This window comes from Ascaphus truei, chromosome 18 (genome assembly GCF_040206685.1).
Source record: "Ascaphus truei isolate aAscTru1 chromosome 18, aAscTru1.hap1, whole genome shotgun sequence".
Lineage (NCBI taxonomy): Eukaryota > Metazoa > Chordata > Amphibia > Anura > Ascaphidae > Ascaphus > Ascaphus truei.
The window spans coordinates 34,068,001-34,095,791 of NC_134500.1; the positions used below are offsets into that span (position 1 = coordinate 34,068,001).

The following is a 27,791-nucleotide window of genomic DNA, read 5'->3' on the forward strand; positions in this document are numbered from 1 at the left end:
TCACGCGGTGTATACCTCGGAATACCCCTGTCATGGCGCGGGATTTCTTCCAACCTTCCCGCCTCTAGACGCGAGTGCAGAAAATGGCATTTTAGTGTTGTGGTTTTTAAACACCTGACACTGACACAGTAGCACAGTGCTGTACACATGGCAATTCATTCATTTCATTGCATTTCATTGCACACAATCCATGAAACTCAAACAAAGCAACCGCGATAAACGCGTGTGCCTGGGGCGATTGGCCGCGTTCATGCCGCGTGGAATACAGCAGCGCACACGAAAACGGCGCCGGGATTTCTTAAAATAATGGCCGCTGCATCTGCATTTACCTATTTTTGATGTCTCCTATGTCACCCATTCAATAAATTGTTTTTAATTCAGCACGGAAGTATATTACTCCAATTCTTTCCCTGCTGCTGTGCTCCTGCATTTCTTCGATTGAAGGCCACATTGCTACACACAGACACACACAGACACACACACACACACACACACACACATATTTGTATATATGTTATATGTATATACACACACACTCACACACACACACACACTCACACACACACACACACACACACACACACACACACACACACACACACACACGTATACAAACGATAGATATAGATGATATAAAGATGATAGACAAAAAAAAATATATATATATATATATATATCCTCATCTGTATAATCTGTCTATCATCTTTATATCATCTGTGTGTGTGTGTATGTATATATATATATTGATAGATACACTGATATTCAGATAGATCTGCGCTATATATTTAACGTAGCGTTACCTCTTGTGTTTTAAAGAAAGCGTTTTCGAACTAGGTATGAAGGGGGGGGGGGGGGGTCTCTAGAACTGAACTGCGGTCATTTCAGCTCTGGGGACCCCCTACTTCCTGGAGATACCATTAAAGGTGCTGCTGCCGGTATTTGACGTCTGTTTAAAGGTCCGCGTCATGCATCCCATTGGGATACTGCGAGGGATGACATTAGGACTTCCTATTGGCCCACGCGAGACAGACTTCCATGCTTTACAGGTAATTATCTCGGGGGGCAGGGGCTCCCCAGAGCTGAAAGTAACGGGGTAACCTTCCTGACACCCCCTGCTCCCCGGATATTCATGTTTTTAAATTAAAACCCAAGAAGTAATGCCACTTTAATATTTAAATACTCTGTATTTATTTGTATATATCCCTCAGTATATTTATCAATCTATCTGTGTATTTATCTGTCTGTCTATTAAATTAATCTGTATATCTCTTATCAGCAGTGTTCGACAAACCTATACATTTGCTCGCCCCGGGCGAGTGGATTTAACATCGTGGCGAGCTCCTATTGGCCCAAGCAGCACACGTGTGGTACTAGGTGGCGAGTAGATTTTTTTGTTCGGCGAGTAGATTTTTGGGTGATTTGTCGACCACTGCTTATCAGTACTGTATATCTATCTGTATATTATTCTCTGTGCATTTATCTGTATGTATACATTAGTACAGGGTTTCCCAAACTTTTTTTTCCGTGACCCGGTTATTTTTGAACTTCTCCTTCGTGACCCACTAAAAATGTTATCACCTATACTGGCCTATAGGGCTTGCACAGACACACACACAGCCACTGATACACACACACAGCCACTGATACACACACAGCCACTGATACACACACACACACACACACACACATCCACTGACAGACACGCAGCCACTGGCACACACACTGATACACACACACGCAGCCACTGATACACACACACGCAGCCACTGACACACACACACAGCCACTGACAAACACGCAGGCACTGACACACACGCAGCCACATAGAGACACTGCTACACACACACACTGATACACACACAGAGACACTGCTACACACACACACACACACACACACACACTGATACACACAGACACTGATACACACACACTGATACTGATACACACACACACCCACACTGATACACACACCCACACTGATACACACACACTGATACACACACTGATATACACACACACACACACACTGATACAGATACACACAAAAACACAGCCACTGATACACACACACACTCTGATACACACACACACAGACACAGATACACACACACACACACAGCCACTGATGCACACACACACACACACACACTCGCTCTCCCCTATACGCACACAGACACAAACAGTGAATTACAGGCAATGACGGATGTGGGTGGGTGGAATGGGGGGAACTGGGACTGGGTGGGTGGAAGGGGGGGAACTGGGACTGGGTGCGTGGGAGGGGGGAACTGGGACTGGGTTACTGGGACTGTGTGGGTGGGAGGGGGGAACTGGGACTGGGTGGGAGGGAGGTAGGGAGGGGGGAACTGGGACTGGGTGGGTGGGAGGGATGGGGGGACTGGGTGAGTGGGAGGGAGGGGGGAACTGGGACTGGGTGGGAGGGGGGGGGACTGGCTAGGTTGGAGGGGGGGGACTTGGGGGACTGGGTGGGAGGGGGAGGGACTGGGTGGGTGGGTGGGAGGGAGGGACGGGACTATGGGACGGGACTTAGGGACGGGACTGGGTGGGTGGGAGGGGGGGGAACTGGGTGGGTGGGAGGGGGGGGACTGGGAGGGAGGGGGGGGGGACTTGGTGGGTGGGAGGGGGGGGGACTGGGACACTTGGGTGGGTGGCAGTGACTGGGTGGGTGTGTGGGTGACAGTGACTGGGTGACAGTGACTGGTGGGAGAGAGTCACTGGGTGACAGTGACTTAGTGGGTGACAGTGACTGGGTGGGTGACAGTGACTGGGTGGGTGACAGTGACTGGGTGGGGTGACTTACATTGCCGCCAGACGCTTTCCCCCTGCTGCCCCCGATATCCCCTGCTGCCCGGGACGGGAGGTGGGCTTGGGGGCACGGGAGGTGGGCTCGGGAAGGGGTGCCACGGGAGGTGAGCTCAGGAAGCTGGCCGCGGGGGGAAGCGGGCCGCAGAGGAGCTGGTACTTCCTCCTCCATCCCACATAACGTGCGGGCCGCAGAGGAGCTGGTACTTCCTCCTCCATCCCACATAACGTGCGGGCCACAGAGGAGCTGGTACTTCCCCCTCCGTCCCACGTTGGGAGTGGGGGGGAGGAAGGGAGCGGGCCCTGCTTGCCCTGCGCATGCGCGGGGGGAATCGCCGCCATTTTTTTTAACTTGAGCGGGGGGGGGGGGGGGGGGGGAACGGGAGACACCGGGCGGCCATCCTCGCTGCGACCCGGCAATATTGGTGCCGTGGCCCGGTGCCGGGTCGCGACCCACCATTTGGGAAACGCTGCATTAGTATATCTATCTTTCTATTCATTAATATATCTGTATTTATCTGTCTGTTTATTAATCTGTACACTATTCTCTGTGCATTTATCTGTATGTATATCTCAGTATATTTCTATTTCTATTAATTAATCTATCTGTATATCCTTCTATTAATCTGCGTATCAATCAGTGTATATCTATTTATTTATGTATAGGTGTATTAATCTGTTTATCGAATCTGTTTATTAATCTTTATATACCAATCATTTTTTCTATCGATTGGAATATCCATCTATAAATCAGTATATATATACACCATGTACCTTGCTGTATATCTATCTATAAATCAGTATATCTATCCATGTACTTTACGGTATATCTACTGTATAAATCAGATATACAGCAAGGTACATGGATAGATATACTGATGTATAGATATACAGCAAGGTACAAAGTGCAACGCACACGAAACGCGTAGGAGGTCTGTTTACTTTTATTTTATTTTATATTTTAAATGGACTTAATGAAGAAATCGTTTTTATATTATCTCTGGGCCCACTCTTCCGGCTGTGCGCTGTACCTTCTATTCCTGTGACTCTCGCTGACCTGGGGTCGCTCTCACTGACTTCCTGTGACTCTCACTGACCTGGGGTCGCTCTCACTGACTTCCTGTGACTCTCACTGACCTGGGGTCGCTCTCACTGACTTCCTGTGACTCTCGCTGACCTGGGGTCGCTCTCACTGACTTCCCGTGACTCTCACTGACCTGGGGTCGCTCTCACTGACTTCCTGTGACTCTCACTAACCTGGGGTCGCTCTCACTGACTTCCTGTGACTCTCACTGACCTGGCGTCGGTCTCATTGACTTTCTGTGACTCTCACTGACCTGGCGTCGCTCTCACTGACTTCCCGTGACTCTCACTGACCTGGGGTCGCTCTCACTGACTTTCCGTGACTCTCACTGACCTGGCGTCGCTCTCACTGACTTCCCGTGACTCTCGCTGACCTGGGGTCGCTCTCACTGACTTTCCGTGACTCTCGCTGACCTGGCGTCGGTCTCACTGGCTTTCTGTGACTCTCGCTGACCTGTCGTTGCTCTCACTGACTTTCTGTGACTCTCACTGACCTGGCGTCGGTCTCACTGACTTTCTGTGACTCTCACTGACCTGGGGTCGCTCTCACTGACTTCCTGTGACTCTCGCTGACCTGGCGTCGCTCTCACTGACTTCCTGTGACCCCCGCTGACCTGGGGTCGCTCTCACTGACTTCCTGTGACTCACTGACCTGGGGTCGTTCTCACTGACTTCCTGTGACTCACTGACCTGGGGTCGCTCTCACTGACTTCCTGTGACTCTCGCTGACCTGGGGTCGCTCTCACTAACTTCCTGTGACTCACTGACCTGGGGTCGCTCTCACTGACTTCCTGTGACTCTCACTGACCTGGGGTCGCTCTCACTGACTTCCTGTGACCATCACTGACTTCCTGTGACTCTCAGAAATGACCCGGTTATATTGAGGCGACATTATATAAAATCTCTGTATTGTTATTTTGTGTGTAGGTTACAATGGCTGAAAGTCAAACACAACCTGTCGAGCTTCCTCCTGCCCATGAAGAAGGCGCTCTTCAGAGCCGCGAGGAGTTACGACATCCCCAGCCCCAGCGCCTCTGCCGGTTTTTCTCCCAGGGGCGGTACTGCCCGTTCGGCCGGAGGTGCAGGTTTTCGCACCAGTATCAGGGTCACGCATCTTCACCGAAGACTCTGAATCCCAAGTCGGAGATTCCCGATCAAGGCAGCATCGCGGAAATATCCGCCACTCCGGACAGCAGCGGCGGGAGTCCTGCGCTGGCTAAAAACCGACCAGTACCTCCGCAGCAGCCATACCGTCCCAGAAGGCTATGCCGGTACTTCGCCTCCGGCCACTGCGCCATGGAGCGAGACTGCCGATTTTGGCACCCGGAGAAGCATCCGCCCCCGAACAGCGACCGTCCGGCCAACCGGAAAGCGGGGGTGAAGAAGCCGGAGGCGAGGATCCCGGCAGCGCGGCCTTCCGCCGTGCCGGAGGAGATGAGAGCCGGCGATGTGACACCGGAGATAGCCGGTCAGCTGAGAGAGACGGAAGTTTCCCAACTGCTGAAGAGGTTTCCGAAGGAGAAGGTGATTGTGCAAGAGAGCGAGGATGCCAAAGTCACGTATTACCGGGTCACGGTGGAGCCGACGGATCCAGACTGGGTGAGTTAAGGGTTCGTATCTCACCTGGGGCCAGAGTGACCCAACGGCAGTGACATGTTTGTGGGCTATCAACTGGGTGGTGTAGGACATTTGGTCGCTACTCACCTCGCCGCAGGGCCATCTCTCCGCCGGCCGCTACAACGCCAAGGTAAGTCCCATAACCTTACCCTAAAACCCCCTAATCGGAACCCCAAATACTAATGCTACCCCCTATTCTAAAATGCTTACCCTAAACCTCCACCCTAAATCTTAACTCCTAATACTAACGCTATCCTAACAACCCCTTATCCTAAATCCCTACCCTAAAAAGCTTAACTCCTTACCCAAGGGGTTCCCAGCAACCCCTAACAATCCAGGGTTTAAGGACACCCCGGCTTTAGCACAGGTGGTTCGGTCAAAGTGATTGGGCCTCCTGTGCTAGTGGGAGGCCAGCCTTATAACCCGCACTGTTAGGGGTCCTCGAGGACTGGAGTTGTGATCCCACTGCCGGACCCTAATCCCCTTGCCCTAACACTCCTATCCTTAACCCCCTAACCGCTAAATTAACCATTAAATTGACTTACCTTGGCAAAGCGGGCGAGCTTCCCACGGCTGCGACAGAGGGGCCCGTGGTGGCCGAACGCCCAGCGGAGACTTGTCCGATTCCGTCACCTGGGGGACCGACGCCTTTATTACAATAACAAAGCCGGCCCAGCGCACGCCCAGCGCACGCCCAGCGCACGCCCAGCGTGGGGATAACTGCGCTCATTGCTATATGTTCTGTCTATATATTGTTTTTCTTCATAAAAGACACGGTGTAAATTGGTAGTGTAGGATCTGCTGGAAGCAGGGTTGCCAGGTCTGCAGTATTAAACCGGACTGTCCTGTATTTGTGCACTCTGTCCAGTAACTTATTAGGGGTAATACTGGGCGTGTATGTGTATAGCGGTATTACCTCTCTGGGCGTGTATGTGTATACCGGTATTACCTCTCTGGGCGTGTACGTGTATAGCGGTATTACCTCTGGGCGTGTACGTGTATACCGGTATTACCTCTCTGGGCGTGTATGTGTATACCGGTATTATCTCTCTGGGCGTGTATGTGTATACCGGAATTACCTCTCTGGGCGTGTATGTGTATACCGGTATTACCTCTCTGGGCGTGTATGTGTATACCGGTATTACCTCTCTGGGCGTGTATGTGTATACCGGTATTACCTCTCTGGGCGTGTATGTGTATACCGGTATTACCTCTCTGGGCGTGTATGTGTATACCGGAATTACCTCTCTGGGCGTGTATGTGTATACCGGTATTACCTCTCTGGGCGTGTATGTGTATACCGGTATTACCTCTCTGGGCGTGTATGTGTATACCGGTATTACCTCTCTGGGCGTGTATGTGTATACCGGTATTACCTCTCTGGGCGTGTACGTGTATACCGGTATTACCTCTCTGGGCGTGTATGTGTATACCGGTATTATCTCTCTGGGCGTGTATGTGTATACCGGAATTACCTCTCTGGGCGTGTATGTGTATACCGGTATTACCTCTCTGGGCGTGTATGTGTATACCGGTATTACCTCTCTGGGCGTGTATGTGTATACCGGTATTACCTCTCTGGGCGTGTATGTGTATACCGGTGTTACCTCTCTGGGCGTGTATGTGTATTCCGGTATTACCTCTCTGGGCGTGTATGTGTATTCCGGTATTACCTCTCTGGGCGTGTATGTGTATACAGGTATTACCTCTCTGGGCGTGTATGTGTATACCGGTATTACCTCTCTGGGCGTGTATGTGTATACCGGTATTACCTCTCTGGGCGTGTATGTGTATACCGGTATTACCTCTCTGGGTGTGTATGTGTATACCGGTATTACCTCTCTGGGCGTGTATGTGTATACCGGTATTACCTCTCTGGGCGTGTATGTGTATACCGGTATTACCTCTCTGGGCGTGTATGTGTATACCGGTATTACCTCTCTGGGCGTGTGTGTGTATAGCGGTATTACCTCTCTGGGCGTGTATGTGTATACCGGTATTACCTCTCTGGGCGTGTATGTGTATACCGGTATTACCTCTCTGGGCGTGTATGTGTATACCGGTATTACCTCTCTGGGCGTGTATGTGTATACCGGTATTACCTCTCTGGGCGTGTATGTGTATACCGGTATTACCTCTCTGGGCGTGTATGTGTATACCGGTATTACTTCTCTGGGCGTGTATGTGTATACCGGTATTACTTCTCTGGGCGTGTATGTGTATACCGGTATTACCTCTCTGGGCGTGTATGTGTATACCGGTATTACCTCTCTGGGTGTGTATGTGTGTACCGGTATTACCTCTCTGGGCGTGTATGTGTATACCGGTATTACCTCTCTGGGTGTGTATGTGTATACCGGTATTACCTCTCTGGGCGTGTACGTGTATAGCGGTATTACCTCTGGGCGTGTACGTGTATACCGGTATTACCTCTCTGGGCGTGTATGTGTATACCGGTATTATCTCTCTGGGCGTGTATGTGTATACCGGAATTACCTCTCTGGGCGTGTATGTGTATACCGGTATTACCTCTCTGGGCGTGTATGTGTATACCGGTATTACCTCTCTGGGCGTGTATGTGTATACTGGTATTACCTCTCTGGGCGTGTATGTGTATACCGGTATTACCTCTCTGGGCGTGTATGTGTATACCGGTATTACCTCTCTGGGCGTGTATGTGTATACCGGTATTACCTCTCTGGGCGTGTATGTGTATACTGGTATTACCTCTCTGGGCGTGTATGTGTATTCCGGTATTACCTCTCTGGGCGTGTATGTGTATACCGGTATTACCTCTCTGGGCGTGTATGTGTATACCGGTATTACCTCTCTGGGCGTGTATGTGTATACCGGTGTTACCTCTCTGGGCGTGTATGTGTATTCCGGTATTACCTCTCTGGGCGTGTATGTGTATTCCGGTATTACCTCTCTGGGCGTGTATGTGTATACCGGTATTACCTCTCTGGGCGTGTATGTGTATACCGGTATTACCTCTCTGGGCGTGTATGTGTATACCGGTATTACCTCTCTGGGCGTGTGTGTGTATAGCGGTATTACCTCTCTGGGCGTGTATGTGTATACCTGTATTACGTCTCTGGGCGTGTATGTGTATACCGGTATTACCTCTCTGGGCGTGTGTGTGCATACCGGTATTACCTCTCTGGGCGTGTATGTGTATACCGGTATTATCTCTCTGGGCGTGTATGTGTATACTGTATTATCTCTCTGGGCATGTATGTGTATACCGGTATTACCTCTCTGGGCATGTATGTGTATACCGGTATTACCTCTCTGGGCGTGTATGTGTATAGCGGTATTACCTCTCTGGGTGTGTATGTGTATACCGGTATTACCTCTCTGGGCGTGTATGTGTATAGCGGTATTACCTCTGGGCGTGTACGTGTATACCGGTATTACCTCTCTGGGCGTGTATGTGTATACCGGTATTATCTCTCTGGGCGTGTATGTGTATACTGTATTACCGCTCTGTGCGTGTATGTGTATAGCGGTATTACCTCTGGGCGTGTATGTGTATACCGATATTACCTCTCTGGGCGTGTATGTGTATACCGGTATTACCTCTCTGGGCGTGTATGTGTATACCGGTATTATATCGGGGGGGAAACCCGTGATTGACAAGTTCTTTGCAGGGAAAGGGTTTAACAAGTCACTGCACGGGCTTCATGTTGTCCCTAAAACAGATTGGGCAACTCCAGTCCTCAAGGGCCACCAATAGGTACTCAGGATATCCCTGCTTCAGCACAGGTGGCTCAATCAGTGGCTCAGTCGAAGATTGAGACACCTGTGCTGGAGCAGGGATACCCTGAAAACCTGTAGTGATACAGAGTTCTGATAAAAAAACAACAAAGTAGATGAATTTAACACCGTTGAAGCCCCCGCATATACAGGAAGATTGAAGCCATATTTCTAATGCACAAGTAGGAAGGGAAGAGGCTTTTAGAAAGAAGTCCTTGTAACAGGAAGCGGGTAAGTAAACGTATTGGGACTGTGGGTGTGAAGATAACAATAAAACAAAGCTGTAGTTGGTACCCCCCCCCCCCTTCCCCCAGTGCCTGCATGTGACAGTGCGCGTATGTGACAGTGCCTGCATGTGACAGTGCGCGTGTGTGACAGTGCCTGCATGTGACAGTGCCTGCATGTGACAGTGCGCGTATGTGACAGTGCCTGCATGTGACAGTGCGCGTATGTGACAGTGCCTGCATGTGACAGTGCCTGCTTGTGACAGTGCGCGTATGTGACAGTGCCTGCATGTGACAGTGCCTGCATGTGACAGTGCGCGTATGTGACAGTGACTGCTTGTGACAGTGCCTGCATGTGACAGTGCGCGTATGTGACAGTGCCTGCATGTGATAGTGCGCGTATGTGACAGTGCCTGCATGTGACAGTGCGCGTATGTGACAGTGCCTGCATGTGACAGTGCGCGTTTCTGACAGTGCCTGCATGTGACAGTGCGCGTATGTGACAGTGCCTGCATGTGACAGTGCCTGCATGTGACAGTGCCTGCTTGTGACAGTGCGCGTATGTGACAGTGCCTGCATGTGACAGTGCGCGTATGTGACAGTGCCTGCATGTGACAGTGCGCGTATGTGACAGTGCCTGCTTGTGACAGTGCGCGTATGTGACAGTGCCTGCTTGTGACAGTGCGCGTATGTGACAGTGCCTGCATGTGACAGTGCGCGTATGTGACAGTGCCTGCTTGTGACAGTGCGCGTATGTGACAGTGCCTGCATGTGACAGTGCCTGCTTGTGACAGTGCGCGTATGTGACCGTGCGCGTATGTGACAGTGCCTGCATGTGACAGTGCGCGTATGTGACAGTGCCTGCTTGTGACAGTGCGCGTATGTGACAGTACCTGCATGTGACAGTGCGCGTGTGTGACAGTGCCTGCATGTGACAGTGCTTGCATGTGACAGTGCCTGCATGTGACAGTGCCTGTATGTGACAGTGCCTGCATGTGACAGTGCCTGCATGTGACAGTGCCTGCATGTGACAGTGCGCGTATGTGACAGTGCCTGCATGTGACAGTGCCTGCATGTGACAGTGCCTGCATGTGACAGTGCGCGTATGTGACAGTGCCTGCATGTGACAGTGCCTGCATGTGACAGTGCCTGCATGTGACAGTGCCTGCATGTGACAGTGCGCGTATGTGACAGTGCCTGCATGTGACAGTGCCTGCATGTGACAGTGCCTGCATGTGACAGTGCCTGCATGTGACAGTGCGCGTATGTGACAGTGCGCGTATGTGACAGTGCGCGTATGTGACAGTGCGCGTATGTGACAGTGCCTGCATGTGACAGTGCGCGTGTGTTACAGTGCGCGTATGTGACAGTGCGCGTGTGTTACAGTGCCTGTATGTGACAGTGCGCGTATGTGACAGTGCCTGCATGTGACAGTGCGCGTATGTGACAGTGCCTGCATGTGACAGTGCCTGCATGTGACAGTGCCTGCATGTGAAAGTGCGCGTATGTGACAGTGCCTGCATGTGACAGTGCCTGCATGTGACAGTGCCTGCACGTGACAGTGCTTGCATGTGACAGTGCCTGCATGTGACATTGCCTGCATGTGACAGTGCCTGCATGTGACAGTGCCTGCATGTGACAGTGCGCGTATGTGACAGTGCGCGTATGTGATAGTGCGCGTATGTGACAGTGCCTGCATGTGACAGTGCGCGTATGTGACAGTGCGCGTATGTGACAGTGCGCGTATGTGACAGTGCGCGTATGTGACAGTGCGCGTATGTGACAGTGCGCGTATGTGACAGTGCCTGCATGTGACAGTGCCTGCATGTGACAGTGCGCGTATGTGACAGTGCGCGTATGTGACAGTGCGCGTATGTGACCGTGCGCGTATGTGACAGTGCCTGCATGTGACAGTGCCTGCATGTGACAGTGCCTGCATGTGACAGTGCGCGTATGTGACAGTGCCTGCATGTGACAGTGCGCGTATGTGACAGTGCCTCCATGTGACAGTGCGCGTATGTGACAGTGCCTGCATGTGACAGTGCGCGTATGTGACAGTGCCTGCATGTGACAGTGCCTGCATGTGACAGTGCGCGTATGTGACAGTGCCTGCATGTGACAGTGCGCGTATGTTACAGTGCCTGCATGTGACAGTGCCTGCATGTGACAGTGCGCGTATGTGACAGTACGCATATGTGACAGTGCCTGCATATGACAGTGCCTGCATGTGACAGTGCGCGTATGTGACAGTGCCTGCATGTGACAGTGCCTGCATGTGACAGTGCCTGCATGTGACAGTGCGCGTATGTGACAGTGCCTGTATGTGACAGTGCCTGCATGTGACAGTGCGCGTATGTGACAGTGCCTGCATGTGACAGTGCGCGTATGTGACAGTGCCTGCGTGTGACAATGCCTGCGTGTGACAGTGCGCGTATGTGACAGTGCGCGTATGTGACAGTGCGCGTATGTGACAGTGCGCGTATGTGACAGTGCGCGTATGTGACAGTGCCTGCATGTGACAGTGCGCGTATGTGACAGTGCGCGTATGTGACAGTGCGCGCATGTGACAGTGCCTGCATGTGACAGTGCGCGTATGTGACAGTGCGCGTATGTGACAGTGCGCGTATGTGACAGCGCGCGTATGTGACAGCGCGCGTATGTGACAGTGCCTGCATGTGACAGTGCGCGTATGTGACAGTGCGCGTATGTGACAGTGCGCGTATGTGACAGTGCGCGTATGTGACAGTGCGCGTATGTGACAGTGCGCGTATGTGACAGTGCGCGCATGTGACAGTGCGCGCATGTGACAGTGCCAGCATGTGACAGTGCGCGTATGTGACAGTGCCTGCATGTGACAGTGCGCGTATGTGACAGTGCCTGCATGTGACAGTGCGCGTATGTGACAGTGCCTGCATGTGACAGTGCGCGTGTGTGACAGTGCCTGCATGTGACAGTGCGCGTACATGACAGTGCCTGCATGTGACAGTGCGCGTATGTGACAGTGCGCGTATGTGACAGTGCGCGTATGTGACAGCGCGCGTATGTGACAGTGCCTGCATGTGACAGTGCCTGCATGTGACAGTGCGCGTACGTGACAGTGCGCGTACGTGACAGTGCGCGTGTGTGTGGTGGTGTGTGGCAGAGGTCAGGCTCCGGGCACCATCTGGACCCTTTATCCCGCTCACTAATCGCCCGGCTCCCAATCTCATGGATTTATTGATCTTCTCTCCTAGCCTTTCGACCTGAAGGAGATGGATCTGCTGCTGGAGTTCCCGGCGGATTACCCGTTACAGGTATGTGTCGCGTGGCCGTTCCTTCCGTCTGCGTCCGACGCAGAGAGCGCACTCCACGGGAACACGGCTGTATGTGTGCAAGCACAATACCCGGGCACACACCAGGGACGGGGGGCAGACGGGGGCAAAGCCTTGCAGGAAAGTCCGTCTGGTAAGGGTTTGTGCTCACATATAAAAACCTTCTGAAACGGGCACGTCTCGGTGCAGACGGTAAAGGTCTAGGATAGGGGGACGCCAGGACAAAGGGGCCACCAGTACAAGGGGGCCACCAGGACAAGGGGGCACCAGGATTGGGGGGCCACCAGGATAGGGGGCCACCACCAAAGACCCGGGGAGTCTGGGGGATTCCGGGCCAGTTTGGGTAATGCCGATAACTGCAACCTAGGACCTTATCGCCTGACCCCTAACCCTAATCGTAGCTCCTAACCCCTAGTCCTAAAATGACCCTCTAATTCCAGTCCTAACTTTAACCCCTAAACCCGAACCATGATATTCCTAACCTTACTCCCTAACCATAATATTCCTAACCTTACCCCCTAACTTTAATCCTAACCTTACCCCCTAACCATAATATTCCTAACCTTACCCCCTAACCATAATATTCCTAACCTTAACCCCTAACCATAATATTCCTAACCTTAACCCCTAACCATAATATTCCTAACCTTACCCCCTAACTTTAATCCTAACCTTACCCCCTAACCATAATATTCCTAACCTTACCCCCTAACCATAATATTCCTAACCTTAACCCCTAACCATAATATTCCTAACCTTAACCCCTAACCATAATATTCCTAACCTTAACCCCTAACCATAATATTCCTAACCTTAACCCCTAACCATAATATTCCTAACCTTACCCCTAACCATAATATTCCTAACCTTACCCCTAACCATAATATTCCTAACCTTACCCCCTAACCATAATATTCCTAACCTTACCCCCTAACCATGATATTCCTAACCTTAACCCCTAACCATAATATTCCTAACCTTAACCCCTAACCATAATATTCCTAACCTTAACCCCTAACCATAATATTCCTAACCTTAACCCCTAACCATAATATTCCTAACCTTAACCCCTAACCATAATATTCCTAACCTTACCCCCTAACCATAATATTCCTAACCTTACCCCCTAACCATGATATTCCTAACCTTACCCCCTAACGATAATATTCCTAACCTTACCCCCTAACTTTAATCCTAACCTTACCCCCTAGTCCTAACCTTAACCCTTCAACTTTAATCATAATATTCCTAACCGTACCTCCTAATCCTAACTTTACCTCCTGTCATGATAATGTCATGAGGTATTATGTATTTTAATCCATTTGGTGCTAAATTGTCCATTTGAGGGATCTGTGCCGGGGGCGAAAAGGGGGAGCGCTGTCCTGTATGCAGGTCGCGTGCTCGCAGGGTGCCGTATGTGACACCCTCTAACCCCAATCCTAACCTTAACCCCTAAACCCTAACCATAATATTCCTAACCTTAACCCTATCCCCTAATCCTAACTTTACCCTCTAACCCCAATCCTAACCTTAACCCCTGAACCCTAACCATAATATTCCTAACCTTAACCCTATCCCCTAATCCTAACTTTACCCTCTAATCCCAATCCTAACCTTAACCCCTTCAGTGTTCATCTGCGTTGCCTCAATGACAGACGATTTATGGTATTACCCGAGAGTTGCTCCCCTCTGCACAGAACCAGCGGGCTAAGGGTTAACATTTGCATGTACTATGTGGAACGTCAACCCCACCCACTGGAATGTTAATGAGCCAGGAAATCAAAGGACTTTGAATCCACAGCTACATTCAATCTGAACCTTTTCAGTCTACATCTGCGTCGCCCCAAAGGCGGACAGCCTTTGGCACATCCGAAGGGCACCTAAAGGGTGTGAGACGTTTTCTGCCGTTCGCTGTTGTTTGGTGATGTTAAAGCTGCTGTATTTCAATCTGAAACTCACCAGCCCTTTATCCCCTGTACCCCATTTCCAACTCAACCTGTCCATAAAATGACTGTATAACCCTTTTCTTTTAATGTAACCATGTATTGTTATAGCTCTGTGCCCAGGACATACGTGAAAACGAGAGGTAACTCTCAATGTATTATTCCTGGTAACACATTTGTATAACTAAACCCTAACCATAATATTCCTAACCTTAACCCATAACCGTAAAAAGTCTAACCCCTGCGACGAAATGCCCCACAGTGCTTCATCGGCCGTGTCGAATTGTCCCATTCCTAAACGGTTCGCCCTCTTGAGACTGCTCACCTCTTTGTACTCTGGGATCTGGTAACGAGATCATCTTCCCAGAGAACTAAGGAGAAAATATATATTCTGTAATATCTCAAAATGAAACCGTGATGCGCTGACATAAAATCTGTATTATGGCGCCACGCAACGAATTGGTGCTATGAGAACCTCCGATCCGGCTTGAAGGCGAAATACGGGGTGTCGGCGACCTTTTGCTTTTTTGTGTCTAGGTATTTCTTGGATCCAGAGACTGTCCCACTCTGAGCAGTCACTTTACCTTCTTGTTTCAACATTGCCCCTCATTCCCTCTAGACCAGGGGCGTCCAACTCCAGTCCTCGAGCCCAGGGGCGTCCAACTCCAGTCCTCGAGCCCAGGGGCGTCCAACTCCAGTCCTCGAGCCCAGGGGGGTCCAACTCCAGTCCTCGAGCCCAGGGGCGGCCAACTCTAGTCCTCGAGCCCAGGGGGGTCCAACTCCAGTCCTCGAGCCCAGGGGCGGCCAACTCTAGTCCTCGGGGCCAGGGGCGTCCAACTCAAGGCCATGGGCGGCCAACTTCAGTCCTCGATCCCAGGAGCTTCCAACTCCAGTCCTCGATTCCAGGGGCTTCCAACTCCAGTCCTCGAGCCCAGGGGCGGCCAACTCCAGTCCTCGAGGCCAGGGGTGTCCAACTCCCGTCCTCGAGGCCAGGGGTGTCCAACTCCCGTCCTCGAGGCCAGGGGCGGCCAACTCCAGTCCTCGAGGCCAGGGGCGGCCAACTCCAGTCCTCGAGGCCAGGGGCGGCCAACTTCAGTCCTCGAGTCCAGGGGCGGTCCTCAAGCCCAGGTTCGTCCAACTCCAGTCCTCGAGGCCAGGGGTGTCCAACTCCCGTCCTCGAGGCCAGGGGTGTCCAACTCCCGTCCTCGAGGCCAGGGGCGGCCAACTCCAGTCCTCGAGGCCAGGGGCGGCCAACTCCAGTCCTCGAGGCCAGGGGCGGCCAACTCGAGTCCTCGAGGCCAGGGGCGGCCAACTCCAGTCCTCGAGGCCAGGGGCGGCCAACTCCAGTCCTCGAGGCCAGGGGCGGCCAACTCCAGTCCTCGAGGCCAGGGGCGGACAACTCCAGTCCTCGAGGCCAGGGGCGGACAACTCGAGGCCAGGGGCGGCCAACTCCAGTCCTCGAGGCCAGGGGCGGCCAACTCCAGTCCTCGAGCCCAGGGGCGGCCAACTCCAGTCCTCGAGCCCAGGGTCGTCCAACTCCAGACCTTGAGGCCAGGGGCTTCCAACGCCAGCCCTGGAGGCCAGAGGCGTCCAACTCCAGTCCTCGAGGCCAGGGGCGTCCAACTCCAGTCCTCGAGGCCAGGGGCGTCCAACTCCAGTCCTCGAGGCCAGGGGCGTCCAACTCCAGTCCTCGAGGCCAGGGGCGGCCAACTCCAGTCCTCGAGGCCAGGGGCGGCCAACTCCAGTCCTCGAGGCCAGGGGCGGCCAACTCCAGTCCTCGAAGGCCAGGGGCGGCCAACTCCAGTCCTCGAGCCCAGGGGCGGCCAACTCCAGTTTTCGAGCCCAGGGGCGGCCAACTCCAGTCCTCGAGCCCAGGGGCGGCCAACTCCAGTCCTTGAGCCCAGGGGCGGCCAACTCCAGTCCTCGAGCCCATGGGCGGCCAACTCTAGTCCTCGAGCCCAGGGTCGTCCAACTCCAGACCTTGAGGCCAGGGGCTTCCAACTCCAGCCCTCGAGGCCAGGGGCGTCCAACTCCAGTCCTCGAGGCCAGGGGCGTCCAACTCCAGTCCTCGAGGCCAGGGGCATCCAACTCCAGTCCAGTCCTCGAGGCCATGGGCGGCCAACTCCAGTCCTCGAGGCCAGGGGCGGCCAACTCCAGTCCTCGAGGCCAGGGGCGGCCAACTCCAGTCCTCGAGGTCAAGGGCGTCCAACTCCAGTTTTTGAGGGCCACCACCAGGTCAGCTTTTCTGGATATCCCTGCTTCAGCACAGGTGGCTCAATCGGTCCCTGATTCAGTACAGGTGGCTCAATCAGAGGCTCAGTCAAAGACTCGGAGTGGGGGGTCAGGCCGGTGTTGGACAGCCAATAGAAGTTGTGATGTCATCAGAAGGTTGGGACTTTGTTTGTAACCCGGCGGGAACCCTGGAGGTTGCGAGACCACAGATTTGCCCCAGGGGAATACGCCCTGATCCAAGAAATCTACCAAACAATCAATTGGAAGGGGAGAGTTGCTTTAAAGCAGCAGTACGAATGTTATTTTAAAAATATTTTTTTTAATACAGTATTGAATTAGGGGGTCTCGAGAGTAGGAACCGCGTTAATTTCCGCTCCGGGGACCCCCTGCGTCCAGAGATACTTACCCCCACAGGGGTGCCGGTATCTCAGCATTCAGAGAAACTGTGTGTCTAACATAATGGCGACATCTAAAAGTCCCGCAAGTATGGGAGAAGACCCTCAAGCCGCGTCTAGGTGGTCCAACACCGCCCAAGAAATCTCCTTTTTCAGTTCCCTCTTGTAGCCGCCTGGGCCCTACCACATCAGTTGGCACCCAGTTTTCCTGTGACTTTGGCGGGGGCCAGTGGCGTAGCTAGACATGCACGGGGTCCCGGGCAAAAAATTATCCTCTAATCATCCCTCCTCATCTCTCCCCATCCCTCCTCATCATCATCCCTCGTCATTGTAGAGGGAGAGGGGGGTTGGCCCGGTATTAAAGGGGTTGCACCCCATATGGCCACCCCCTGACCTCACCAGGAAGGCAAGGGGTTAACTGGACTGCGGTCCAGGAATGTGGCTTACACCTTGTCATGTCAGGAAAATGTATGTTCCCCTGTTCCCATGTTTCATTATAATCCTGTATTTTAAAAATGTTTTAAAGTGCATTTCTGTATCTCCGGTTCTGGAGGTCGCAGAGAGTTGAAATTTGGCCTATATGTAGAGTCACTGTAGGCATTAAAAACTGGCAAATTTCGACCCACTAGGCCCACCAGAACGGAACTTATTAATATGTGCAGATATTAAAGTGTATATGGTATTTTGGATCTGCTCTGAAAATGCAGACTCCATCTGCTATGCTAATAGGTCAGGAAGGGCAGCCGGATGATTTAGTATAAGCCCTGTGATCAAAAGTTAACTGCCCTGATTGTTTACACTAGGAACCAAGTCCTGATCAAATGACTCTGCCACTCTAACTGTTTACCTGTGGGCCGAGAAGCATCAAACTGGAGTGGTTTGTAAGTGTTATATCTACACCTACAAACAATAAAGATCCTGCCAGATACTTCATTTGGTTGACTGGTCGTCGCCCCTGATTTAATTATGGGGCTACAGAAATAAGACCCTCAGAATCCCAGTACGCATGGGCTAACTAGCTGGGGGGCATGGGTTAAACAGTGTCTCCACGTTACGGATTGGATACAGATAATTGTTCACCAATAGTCTGTATTCAATGTTAAGAATAGGGTTACAAAGGTATATAAACTGTATAAACCCTACAGTTTTAGTTGTTCTTCTGATTTCATCTTGAATGTCACCGGATTGCTGGAGAATTGCTAGCTGATACTTCTCCATTCCCCAAGTGTTACCTTCTTGCCTGTTAATTGTACTATATTGCGGTGTTCACCTTTTTAAGGAATAAATATATTTTATTATATCTAAGCCTCGTTCAGTTCAACCCAGATATTTGGTGTTTATTATATCTTGTCATAAGCTACCGTGACAATCATCATCATCATCTCTCCCCCTCCTCATCTCTTCCCTTCCTCATCTCCTCTCTCCCCTCCCCCCTCCTCCTCCTCATCATTTTCCCCCCTATTCATCTCTCAGCGTCCTCATCATCTCTCCCCCCTCCCCATCATCTCCCCCTCCTCGTCATCTCTCCCTCCCTCCTCCTCATCAGCTCTCCTCATCATCAGCTCTCTCCCCCTCCTCCTCATCAGCTCTCTGCCCCTCCTCATCATCAGATCTCCCCCTCCTTAGGGTGACCAGATTTTCAAATGTAAAAAACCAGGACACATGTGCCTGGCCAATTAAGCCTCATGTGAGACACAGGAGAGAGATTCCTGAGTTCACAATTGGGCTGAACACGGGAAAGCAGAGACTCCTTAGCTCACATTTGGGCTGACAGAAGGAGAGCAGAGACGCCTGCACACAGACACTGTCTTGAGCACAAAGTCTGTGCTGAGATTAAGACACCCAGAGACCTATATTTCCTGGACACAGAGGACCCAGGATCCTGCCAGAGACTGACATGGAGGGCCACCTGCTTAAGGTACTTCCTGAGATTTTGGGGTGATAGTCTGGTAATGGGAATAACCAGTCCAGTCCTGCAGATAGTGTCTGGGGAAGTAAGTTATTCCTTACACAGGGAAAGGGGTTTGTTATTTTGTTGTTTTTGTATGTTTTGCCTGGATAAAGGAACGGGCTCAATAAAGCCAAGATATCATCTCACCCAAATCAGTCTCCATTATATGAACCTCTGCGCACATCTCTTACATGCCCCCCCCTTTTATTTTGCTTTTCTCCCTCCCTCCTCTATCTTCCCTCCCTCCTCTATCCTCCCTCTCTTCCCAATCCTCCCTCCATCCACTCTCCTCCCACTCTCCTCCATCTCCTCCTTTCCCCCCCATCCCCCTCCCTTCCACCATCCTCTCTCCTCCCTTCCCCCACCCTCACTGTCCTCCCTTCCCCCATCCTCTCTCCCCTCCCCCCCCCATCTTCTCTCCTCCCTCCCTCCCCCACCCTCTGTCCTCCCTCCCCCATCCTCTCCTCCCTCCCCCATCCTCTCTCTCCTCCCTCCCACCCCATCATCTCTCTCCTCCCTCCCCCCATCCTCTTTCTCCTTCCTCCCCTCATATTTATATATATATAGTGTATTTGTAATGCTTATGTGTGTTTCATGCATTATGTACATATATATGTTGTACATTTAGTGTTTTTTTTATATGTTGAATATAAATGTGTATTTGTATATGGTGTATGTGTTACACTAATGTTGCATGTTTGGTATGTGTATATATGGTGTAGTGTTTGTGTGTGTGTGTGTGTGTGTGTGTGTGTGTGTGTGTGTGTGTGTGTGTGTGTGTGTGTGTGTGTGTGTGTGTGTGTGTGTGTGTATACACACACACACACACACACACACACACACACACAAACAAACACACATACACTACACCATATATACACATACCAAACATGCAACATTAGTGTAACACATACACCATATACAAATACACATTTATATTCAACATATAAAAAAACCACTAAATGTACAACATATATATGCACATAATGCATGAAACACACATAAGCATTACAAATACACTCACTTACCAACACAGACACACACCAACACAGACACACACACTTATCAACACACACAGAACCGGGAGATGTACAGAGGAGCAGCTATGGAGTGCTCTGCAGCGCCACCTGGTGCCTGGAAGTGGTTAAGCAGCCAGACAGCCCTACTCTCTTCCTCCCGGCTCCAGCTGTTCAGTGATCGGCTCTGCGCTCTGCCGCCGGCATCCTCCTCCCGGCTCCAGCTGTTCTGTGATCGGCTCCGCGCTCTGCCGCCGGCATCCTCCTCCCGGCTCCAGCTGTTCTGTGATCGGCTCCATGCTCTGCCGCCGGCATCCTCCCGGCTCCAGCTGTTCTGGGATCGGCTCCGCGCTCTGCCACCGGCATCCTGCTCCCGGCTCCAGCTGTTCTGTGATCGGCTCCGCGCTCTGCCACCGGCATCCTGCTCCCGGCTCCAGCTGTTCTGGGATCGGCTCCGCGCTCTGCCACCGGCATCCTGCTCCCGGCTCCAGCTGTTCTGTGATCGGCTCCGCGCTCTGCCACCGGCATCCTGCTCCCGGCTCCAGCTGTTCTGTGATCGGCTCCGCGCTCTGCCGCCGGCATCCTCCTCCCGGGTCCAGCTGTTCTGTGATCGGCTCCGCGCTCTGCCGCCGGCATCCTCCCGGCTCCAGCTGTTCTGTGATCGGCTCCGCGCTCTGCCGCCGGCATCCTCCTCCCGGCTCCAGCTGTTCTGTGATCGCCTCCACGCTCTGCCGCCGGCATCCTCCTCCCGGTTCCAGCTGTTCTGTGATCGGCTCCGCTCTCTGCCGCCGGCATCCTCCTCCCGGCTCCAGCTGTTCTGGGATAAGCTCCGTGCTCTGCCGCCGGCATCCTGCTCCCGGCTTCAGCTGTTCTGGGATAAGCTCCGCGCTCTGCCGCCGGCATCCTCTTCTCTCCTCCTACCCGCCCAAGCCTGTCTCTCTTAAGAGAGACAGATGGGCTCCCCATGAGCACGGCCCGCCGGGCTGCCCGGGCTGAGCTACGCCTCTGGCCGGGGTCCAACCACATAAATTGGTGCCCTGCTTCTCTGTGACTTGGCCCGGGGCCCAACCGCATATGTTGGTGCCGGCCCAATCTTTTCTGGCGACTTAACCACAGGCCGACCGCATAAGCCGACGCCAGAGTTCTTAGCATTTCCTGGCGTGCGCAATCGGACAATTTACTGCAGCCAACTCACCTCTGGGCTGTTTCGCCACAGCCAACTCGCCCCACCGAGGGTAGCTCGCCAACGCCTGTCTTGTCGCTTAGGTAAATTATTATGGGGTTAACTTTAGCGGTTTTAGCGTTAGGGGTTACTTTTTGGGGGGTAAAGTTAGGGTAAAGAATGAAGGTATAGGGTAAGGGGTTAAGGTTAGGGGGTTAAGGTTAGGGAGTTTAGGGTAAAGGGTTAAGGTTAGGGGGTTTAGGGTAAGGGATTAAGGTTAGGGGGTTTAGGGTAAGGGGTTAAGGTTAGGGATATTAAGATAAGGAGTTTAGGGTAAGGGGTTAAGGTTAGGGGGTTTAGGGTAAGGGGTTAATGTTAGGGGGTTTAGGGTAAGGGGTTAAGATTAGGAGGTTTTAGGGCTGGGGAGCGCAAACTTTTTTTGCTGTGCCCCCCAGTGCCTGCTCTCCTCCTTGGTGCGCCCCCCCTCCTTACCTCGCGCGGCGTCAAAGGACGTCACGTTACCGTGGCATGGTCACGCGTCCTGGAGTCGGCTGAACCTCGGTAAGTAGAGGTTGCAGAGGCCTCGCGCGGTCCCCCAGCATGCCTGGGGGAAGAGCGCGGAACCTCTGCAACTGCCCGCACCCCCCCAAAAATCTTGCGTCCCCCAGTTTGCGCACCGCTGTTTTAGGGTAAGGGGTTAAGGTTAGGGGGTTTAGGGTAAGGGGTTAAGGTTAGGGGTTTAGGATAAGGGGTTAAGGTTAGGGGTTTAGGATAAGAGGTTAGGGGGTTTAGGGTAAGGGGTTACGGTTAGGGGTGTTAGGGGGTTATGGTTAGGGGGGTTAGGGTACGGGGTTAAGGTTAGGAGTTTTTAGGGTTATGGGTTTTAGGGTAAGGTGTTAAGGTCAGGGGTTTTAGGGTAAGGGGTTAAGGTTAGGGGTTTTAGGGTAAGGGGTTTTAGGGTAAGACGTTAATGATTAGCTTTTTAGGGTGAAGATTAGCGTTCGCATTAGAAGTTAAGGTTAGGGGTTTTAGCATAAGGACTTAACATTAGGGCTTTTGGGGTAAGGTTATGGGGTTACCTTTGCGGCGAGCTGCCCGTGGCGGCTTGGCTGCGGCGAGTCCTACGCCGCCAGCGTGACAGTTCTGCTTAAGCTGTGACGATGGACCGGGTGATACAACGTAGAACTATCGGTCAGGCACCGACCATCGCGTTTCATGGGGCGGGAGCCGCGTTTCATGGGGTTGGAGCCTGCAGGGTGTTTTCCTGCCACGCTGCGCCCCTTTCGGACCCCTCGCTGGGTATCCCCCCCGCAGCAGATCTGAATGATTTCAAAGGAAAACATGTTTCCATTGATATGGTTATGGAGTAAAGACCCAGCAACTAAATGTTTGGAAAAATACCTATATTCTAACCCAGGGGGGCGCAAACTTTTTTCCCTGCGCCCCCCTGCCGGCTGTCCCCTCACTCCCGCGCCCCCCCCAACCCCAACTTACCCTCGCACCGGCGTAATGACGTCACGTTGCCATAGCAACGTGACGTCACATGACCTCGCAGCGTCATTTTGACGCCGCGTTGCCATGGCGACGCCGGGAGGAAGCCGCCGGAGCCACGGGTAAGTATGGTTTACAGAGGCCCTGCAGCTCCCCCGGCACTTAATTTAAGTGCCTTCGGGAAGCGCGCGGGGCCTCTGTAAACCCCGCGCCCCCCGTCGGCAGTCTCGCGCCCCCCCTGGGGGTCGCGCCCCACAGATTGCGCACCGCTGTTCTAACCCATTAAACACGTCCCTGTCATGAGGTCACTTTGTCCCTACGTGGGACTGACCCTTTAACCCATTAAACACGTCCCTGTCATGAGGTCACTTTGTCCCTACGTGGGACTGACCATTTAACCCATTAAACACGTCACTGTCATTAGGTCACTTTGCCCCTACGTGGGACTGTCCCTTTAACCCATTAAACACGTCCCTGTCATTAGGTCACTTTTCCCTACGAGGGACTGACCCTTTAACCCATTAAACACGTCCCTGTCATGAGGTCACTTTGCCCCTACGTGGGACTGACCCTTTAACCCATTAAACACGTCCCTGTCATGAGGTCACTTTGCCCCTACGAGGGACTGACCCTTTAACCCATTAAACACGTACCTGTCATTAGGTCACTTTGCCCATACGTGGGACTGACCCTTTAACCCATTAAACACGTCCCTGTCATTAGGGCACTTTGCCCCTATGTGGGACTGACCCTTTAACACATTAAACACGTCCCTGTCATTAGGTCACTTTGCCCCTACGTGGGACTGACCCTTTAACCCATTAAACACGTCCCTGTCATTAGGTCACTTTGCCACTACGTGGGACTGACCCTTTAACCCATTAAACACGTCCCTGTCATTAGGTCACTTTGCCACTACGTGGGACTGACCCTTTAACCCATTAAACACGTCCCTGTCATTAGGTCACTTTTCCCTACGTGGGACGGACCCTTTAACCCATTAAACACGTCCCTGTCATTAGGTCACTTTGCCCCTACCTGGGACTGACCCTTTAACCCATTAAACACGTCCCTGTCGTTAGGTCACTGTGCCCAAAACGTGGGACTGACCCTTTAACCCATTAAACACGTCCCTGTCATTAGGTCATTTTGCCCCTACGTGGGACTGACCCTTTAACCCATTAAACACGTCCCTGTCATTAGGTCACTTTACTGCTACGTGGGACTGACCCTTTAACCCATTAAACACATCACTGGGGGTGAGACAGTGAAGAGGTTAAATGATCTCAGTGATATCCCAAGCCCTTATCGGTATGTAAGACAGTCACGCTGTTCCATCTCCCCTTTAATCTCCCGCACGCTGAGCATTGAGTTACTTCTAACAGCGTTGTTTAATTCAATGAATTCAGCCCATCTGCATCTCTCCTTCTCTCCAAGAAGACATGGGGAAGATGAAAGCCATCACTTCACGCCTCCCGGGATGGATAAAGCAGATCTGTGAGACGTCGCGTGGCCTCTCCCGTGGTATTACAGCGAGTCCCTGCGTCGTGTGACAAGTCCCTTTGTTGAATTATTGAAAGATGGAGATTGACGGCATAATCTGCTCCTTTCCCCCGCTCCCTTTGGACCTTTAAACTCGTATATTATTTCCTTTTCCTTTAAAGCTGCGATCCCTGGGAACTGGTCTAAAAAACAAACACATTTTACAGGGAATTAATTTGGTTTCCTTAAGCAAATGTAACCCATCTCAAAGCAAAGATTGAGCAGCTTTGAAAATGAAGTGCAAATGCCTTTTCTTTTGGGCCTGTGAAAGGGGGGGGCTTGTCTAACAAGTGGTTTCTCTGTAGCGCTCCCTATCCCTATTACAGCCGATACAGATAGTGAGGGACGAGAGAAGGGGCTTTGCCTGCGCAAACTTCTGCTCAGCACACAGAGATATCCCCTCCTCCCGGGTCTCAGCACAGAGATATGACACAGATATCCCCCCCCCCCCCTCCGGGGCTCAGTGCACAGATATCCCCCCCCCCCCCCTCCTGGGTCTCAGCACACACAGATATCCCCCCACCGGGTCTCAGCACACAGATATCCCCCCCTCCCGGGTCTCAGCACACAGATATCCCCCCCTCCCGGGTCTCAGCACACAGAGATATCCCCCCCTCCCGGGTCTCAGCACACAGCGATATCCCCCCCCCCCTCCCGGGTCTCAGCACAGAGATATTCCCCCCCCCCTCCCAGGTCTCAGCACACAGAGATATCCCCCCCCCCTCCCACCCCCCTGGGTCTCAGCACACAGAGATATCCCCCCCTGCCGGGTCTCAGCACACAGATATATCCCCCCCTTCCGGGTCTCAGCACACAGAGATATCCCCCCCTTCCGGGTCTCAGCACACAGAGATATCCCCCCCTGCCGGGTCTCAGCACACAGAGATATCCCCCCCTCCCGGGTCCCAGCACACACAGATATATCCCCCCCTTCCGGGTCTCAGCACACAGAGATATCTCCCCCTCCCGGGTCTCAGCACACAGAGATATCCCCCCTCCCGGGTCCCAGCACACAGAGATATCACATACAGTTGCGTGAAAAAGAAAGTACACCCTCTTTGATTTCCATGGTTTTACATATCAGGACATAACAATCATCTGTTCCTTAGCAGGTCTTAAAATTAGGTAAATACAATGTTGTGTTACACGCCTCAGAATGTTAGTGACATGTTGTGTTACACGCCTCAGAATGTTAGTGACATGTTGTGTTACACGCCTCAGAATGTTAGTGACGTTGTGTTACACGCCTCAGAATGTTAGTGACATGTTGTGTTACACGCCTCAGAATGTTAGTGACATGTTGTGTTACACGCCTCAGAATGTTAGTGACATGTTGTGTTACACGCCTCAGAATGTTAGTGACATGTTGTGTTACATGCCTCAGAATGTTAGTGACGTGTTGTGTTACACGCCTCAGAATGTTAGTGACGTGTTGTGTTACACACCTCAGCATGTTAGTGACATGTTGTGTTACACACCTCAGAATGTTAGTGACATGTTGTGTTACACACCTCAGCATGTTAGTGACATGTTGTGTTACACACCTCAGAATGTTAGTGACATGTTGTGTTACACACCTCAGAATGTTAGTGACATGTTGTGTTACACACCTCAGAGTTTTAGTGACATGTTGTTTTACACGCCTCAGAATGTTTGTGACATGTTGTGTTACACGCCTCAGAATGTAAGTGACATGTTGTATTACATGCCTAAGAATGTTAGTGACATGTTGTGTTACACTAATAGGTGAAATAATAGGTGTGCAATCAGCGCTTATGTAAACAACAATGGTAGACAATAATGAACCTTAGATACAGAGTCCAAATGGTAGTCCTGGAGCTGCCTTGAAAAGATTATTCTGGTATCTTCTACCCAGAGTTGGATTGAAGGCTGGAAATTATCTTTTCTGGCGCTGAGGTGAGGTGTAGAAAAATGTACTTGCAATCTCTTCTGTTGAGCTGTGACCTCAGGGAAAGGAGAGAAAAAAAAGACAAAACATCCAGGTGTTACACGCCTCAGAATGTTAGTGACATGTTGTGTTACACGCCTCAGAATGTTAGTGACATGTTGTGTTACGTGCCTCAGAATGTTAGTGACATGTTGTGTTACACGCCTCAGAATGTTGGTGACATGTTGTGTTACACGCCTCAGAATGTTAGTCACATGTGTTACACGCCTCAGAATGTTAGTGACATGTTGTTTTACACACCTCAGAATGTTTGTTACATGCCTCAGAATGTTAGTGACATGTTGTGTTACACGCCTCAGAATGTTAGTGGCATGTTGTGTTACACGCCTCGGTATGTTAGTGGTGTGTTGTGTTACACACCTCAGCATGTTAGTGACGTCTTACACACCTCAGTATGTTAGTGACATGTTGTGTTACACGCCTCAGAATGTAAGTGACATGTTGTATTACATGCCTCAGAATGTTAGTGACATGTGTTACACGCCTCAGAATGTTAGTGACATGTTGTGTTACACGCCTCAGAATGTTAGTGACATGTTGTGTTACACACCTCAGCATGTTAGTTTTGTGTTACACGCCTCAGAATGTTAGTGACATGTTGTGTTACACGCCTCAGATTGTTAGTGACATGTTGTGTTACACGCCTCAGATTGTTAGTGACATGTTGTGTTACACGCCTCAGAATGTTAGTGACATGTTGTGTTACACGCCTCAGAATGTTAGTGACATGTTGTGTTACACACCTCAGAATGTTAGTGACATGTTGTGTTACACGCCTCAGAATGTTAGTGACATGTGTTACACGCCTCAGAATGTTAGTGACATGTTGTGTTACACGCCTCAGAATGTTAGTGACATGTTGTGTTACACGCCTCAGAATGTTAGTGACATGTTGTGTTACACGCCTCAGAATGTTAGTGACATGTTGTGTTACACGCCTCAGAATGTTAGTGACATGTTGTGTTACGCGCCTCAGAATGTTAGTGACATGTTGTGTTACACGCCTCAGAATGTTAGTGACATGTTGTGTTACGCGCCTCAGAATGTTAGTGACATGTTGTGTTACACGCCTCAGAATGTTAGTGACATGTTGTGTTACACGCCTCAGAATGTTAGTGACATGTTGTGTTACACGCCTCAGAATGTTCGTGACATGTTGTGTTACACACCTCAGAATGTTCGTGACATGTTGTATTACACACCTCAGAATGTTAGTGACATGTTGTGTTACACACCTCAGAATGTTAGTGACATGTTGTGTTACACACCTCAGAATGTT

At 51.5% G+C, this 27,791-nt stretch overlaps 1 protein-coding gene across 4 annotated transcripts in view; it reads left to right on the forward strand.

The window, feature by feature from the left end:
- Nucleotides 1-27,791, forward strand: part of LOC142469141 (uncharacterized) — a 160,481-nt gene that overhangs the window by 14,111 nt on the left and 118,579 nt on the right. For all 4 annotated transcript variants that reach the window (XM_075576080.1, XM_075576078.1, XM_075576081.1 and 1 more), the window contains exons 2-3: nucleotides 4,831-5,502; nucleotides 12,734-12,793. In XM_075576080.1, coding sequence (XP_075432195.1) covers nucleotides 4,837-5,502; nucleotides 12,734-12,793 — 726 coding nt within the window. In that variant the 5' untranslated portion in view covers nucleotides 4,831-4,836. The remainder of the gene's footprint in view (nucleotides 1-4,830; nucleotides 5,503-12,733; nucleotides 12,794-27,791) is intronic.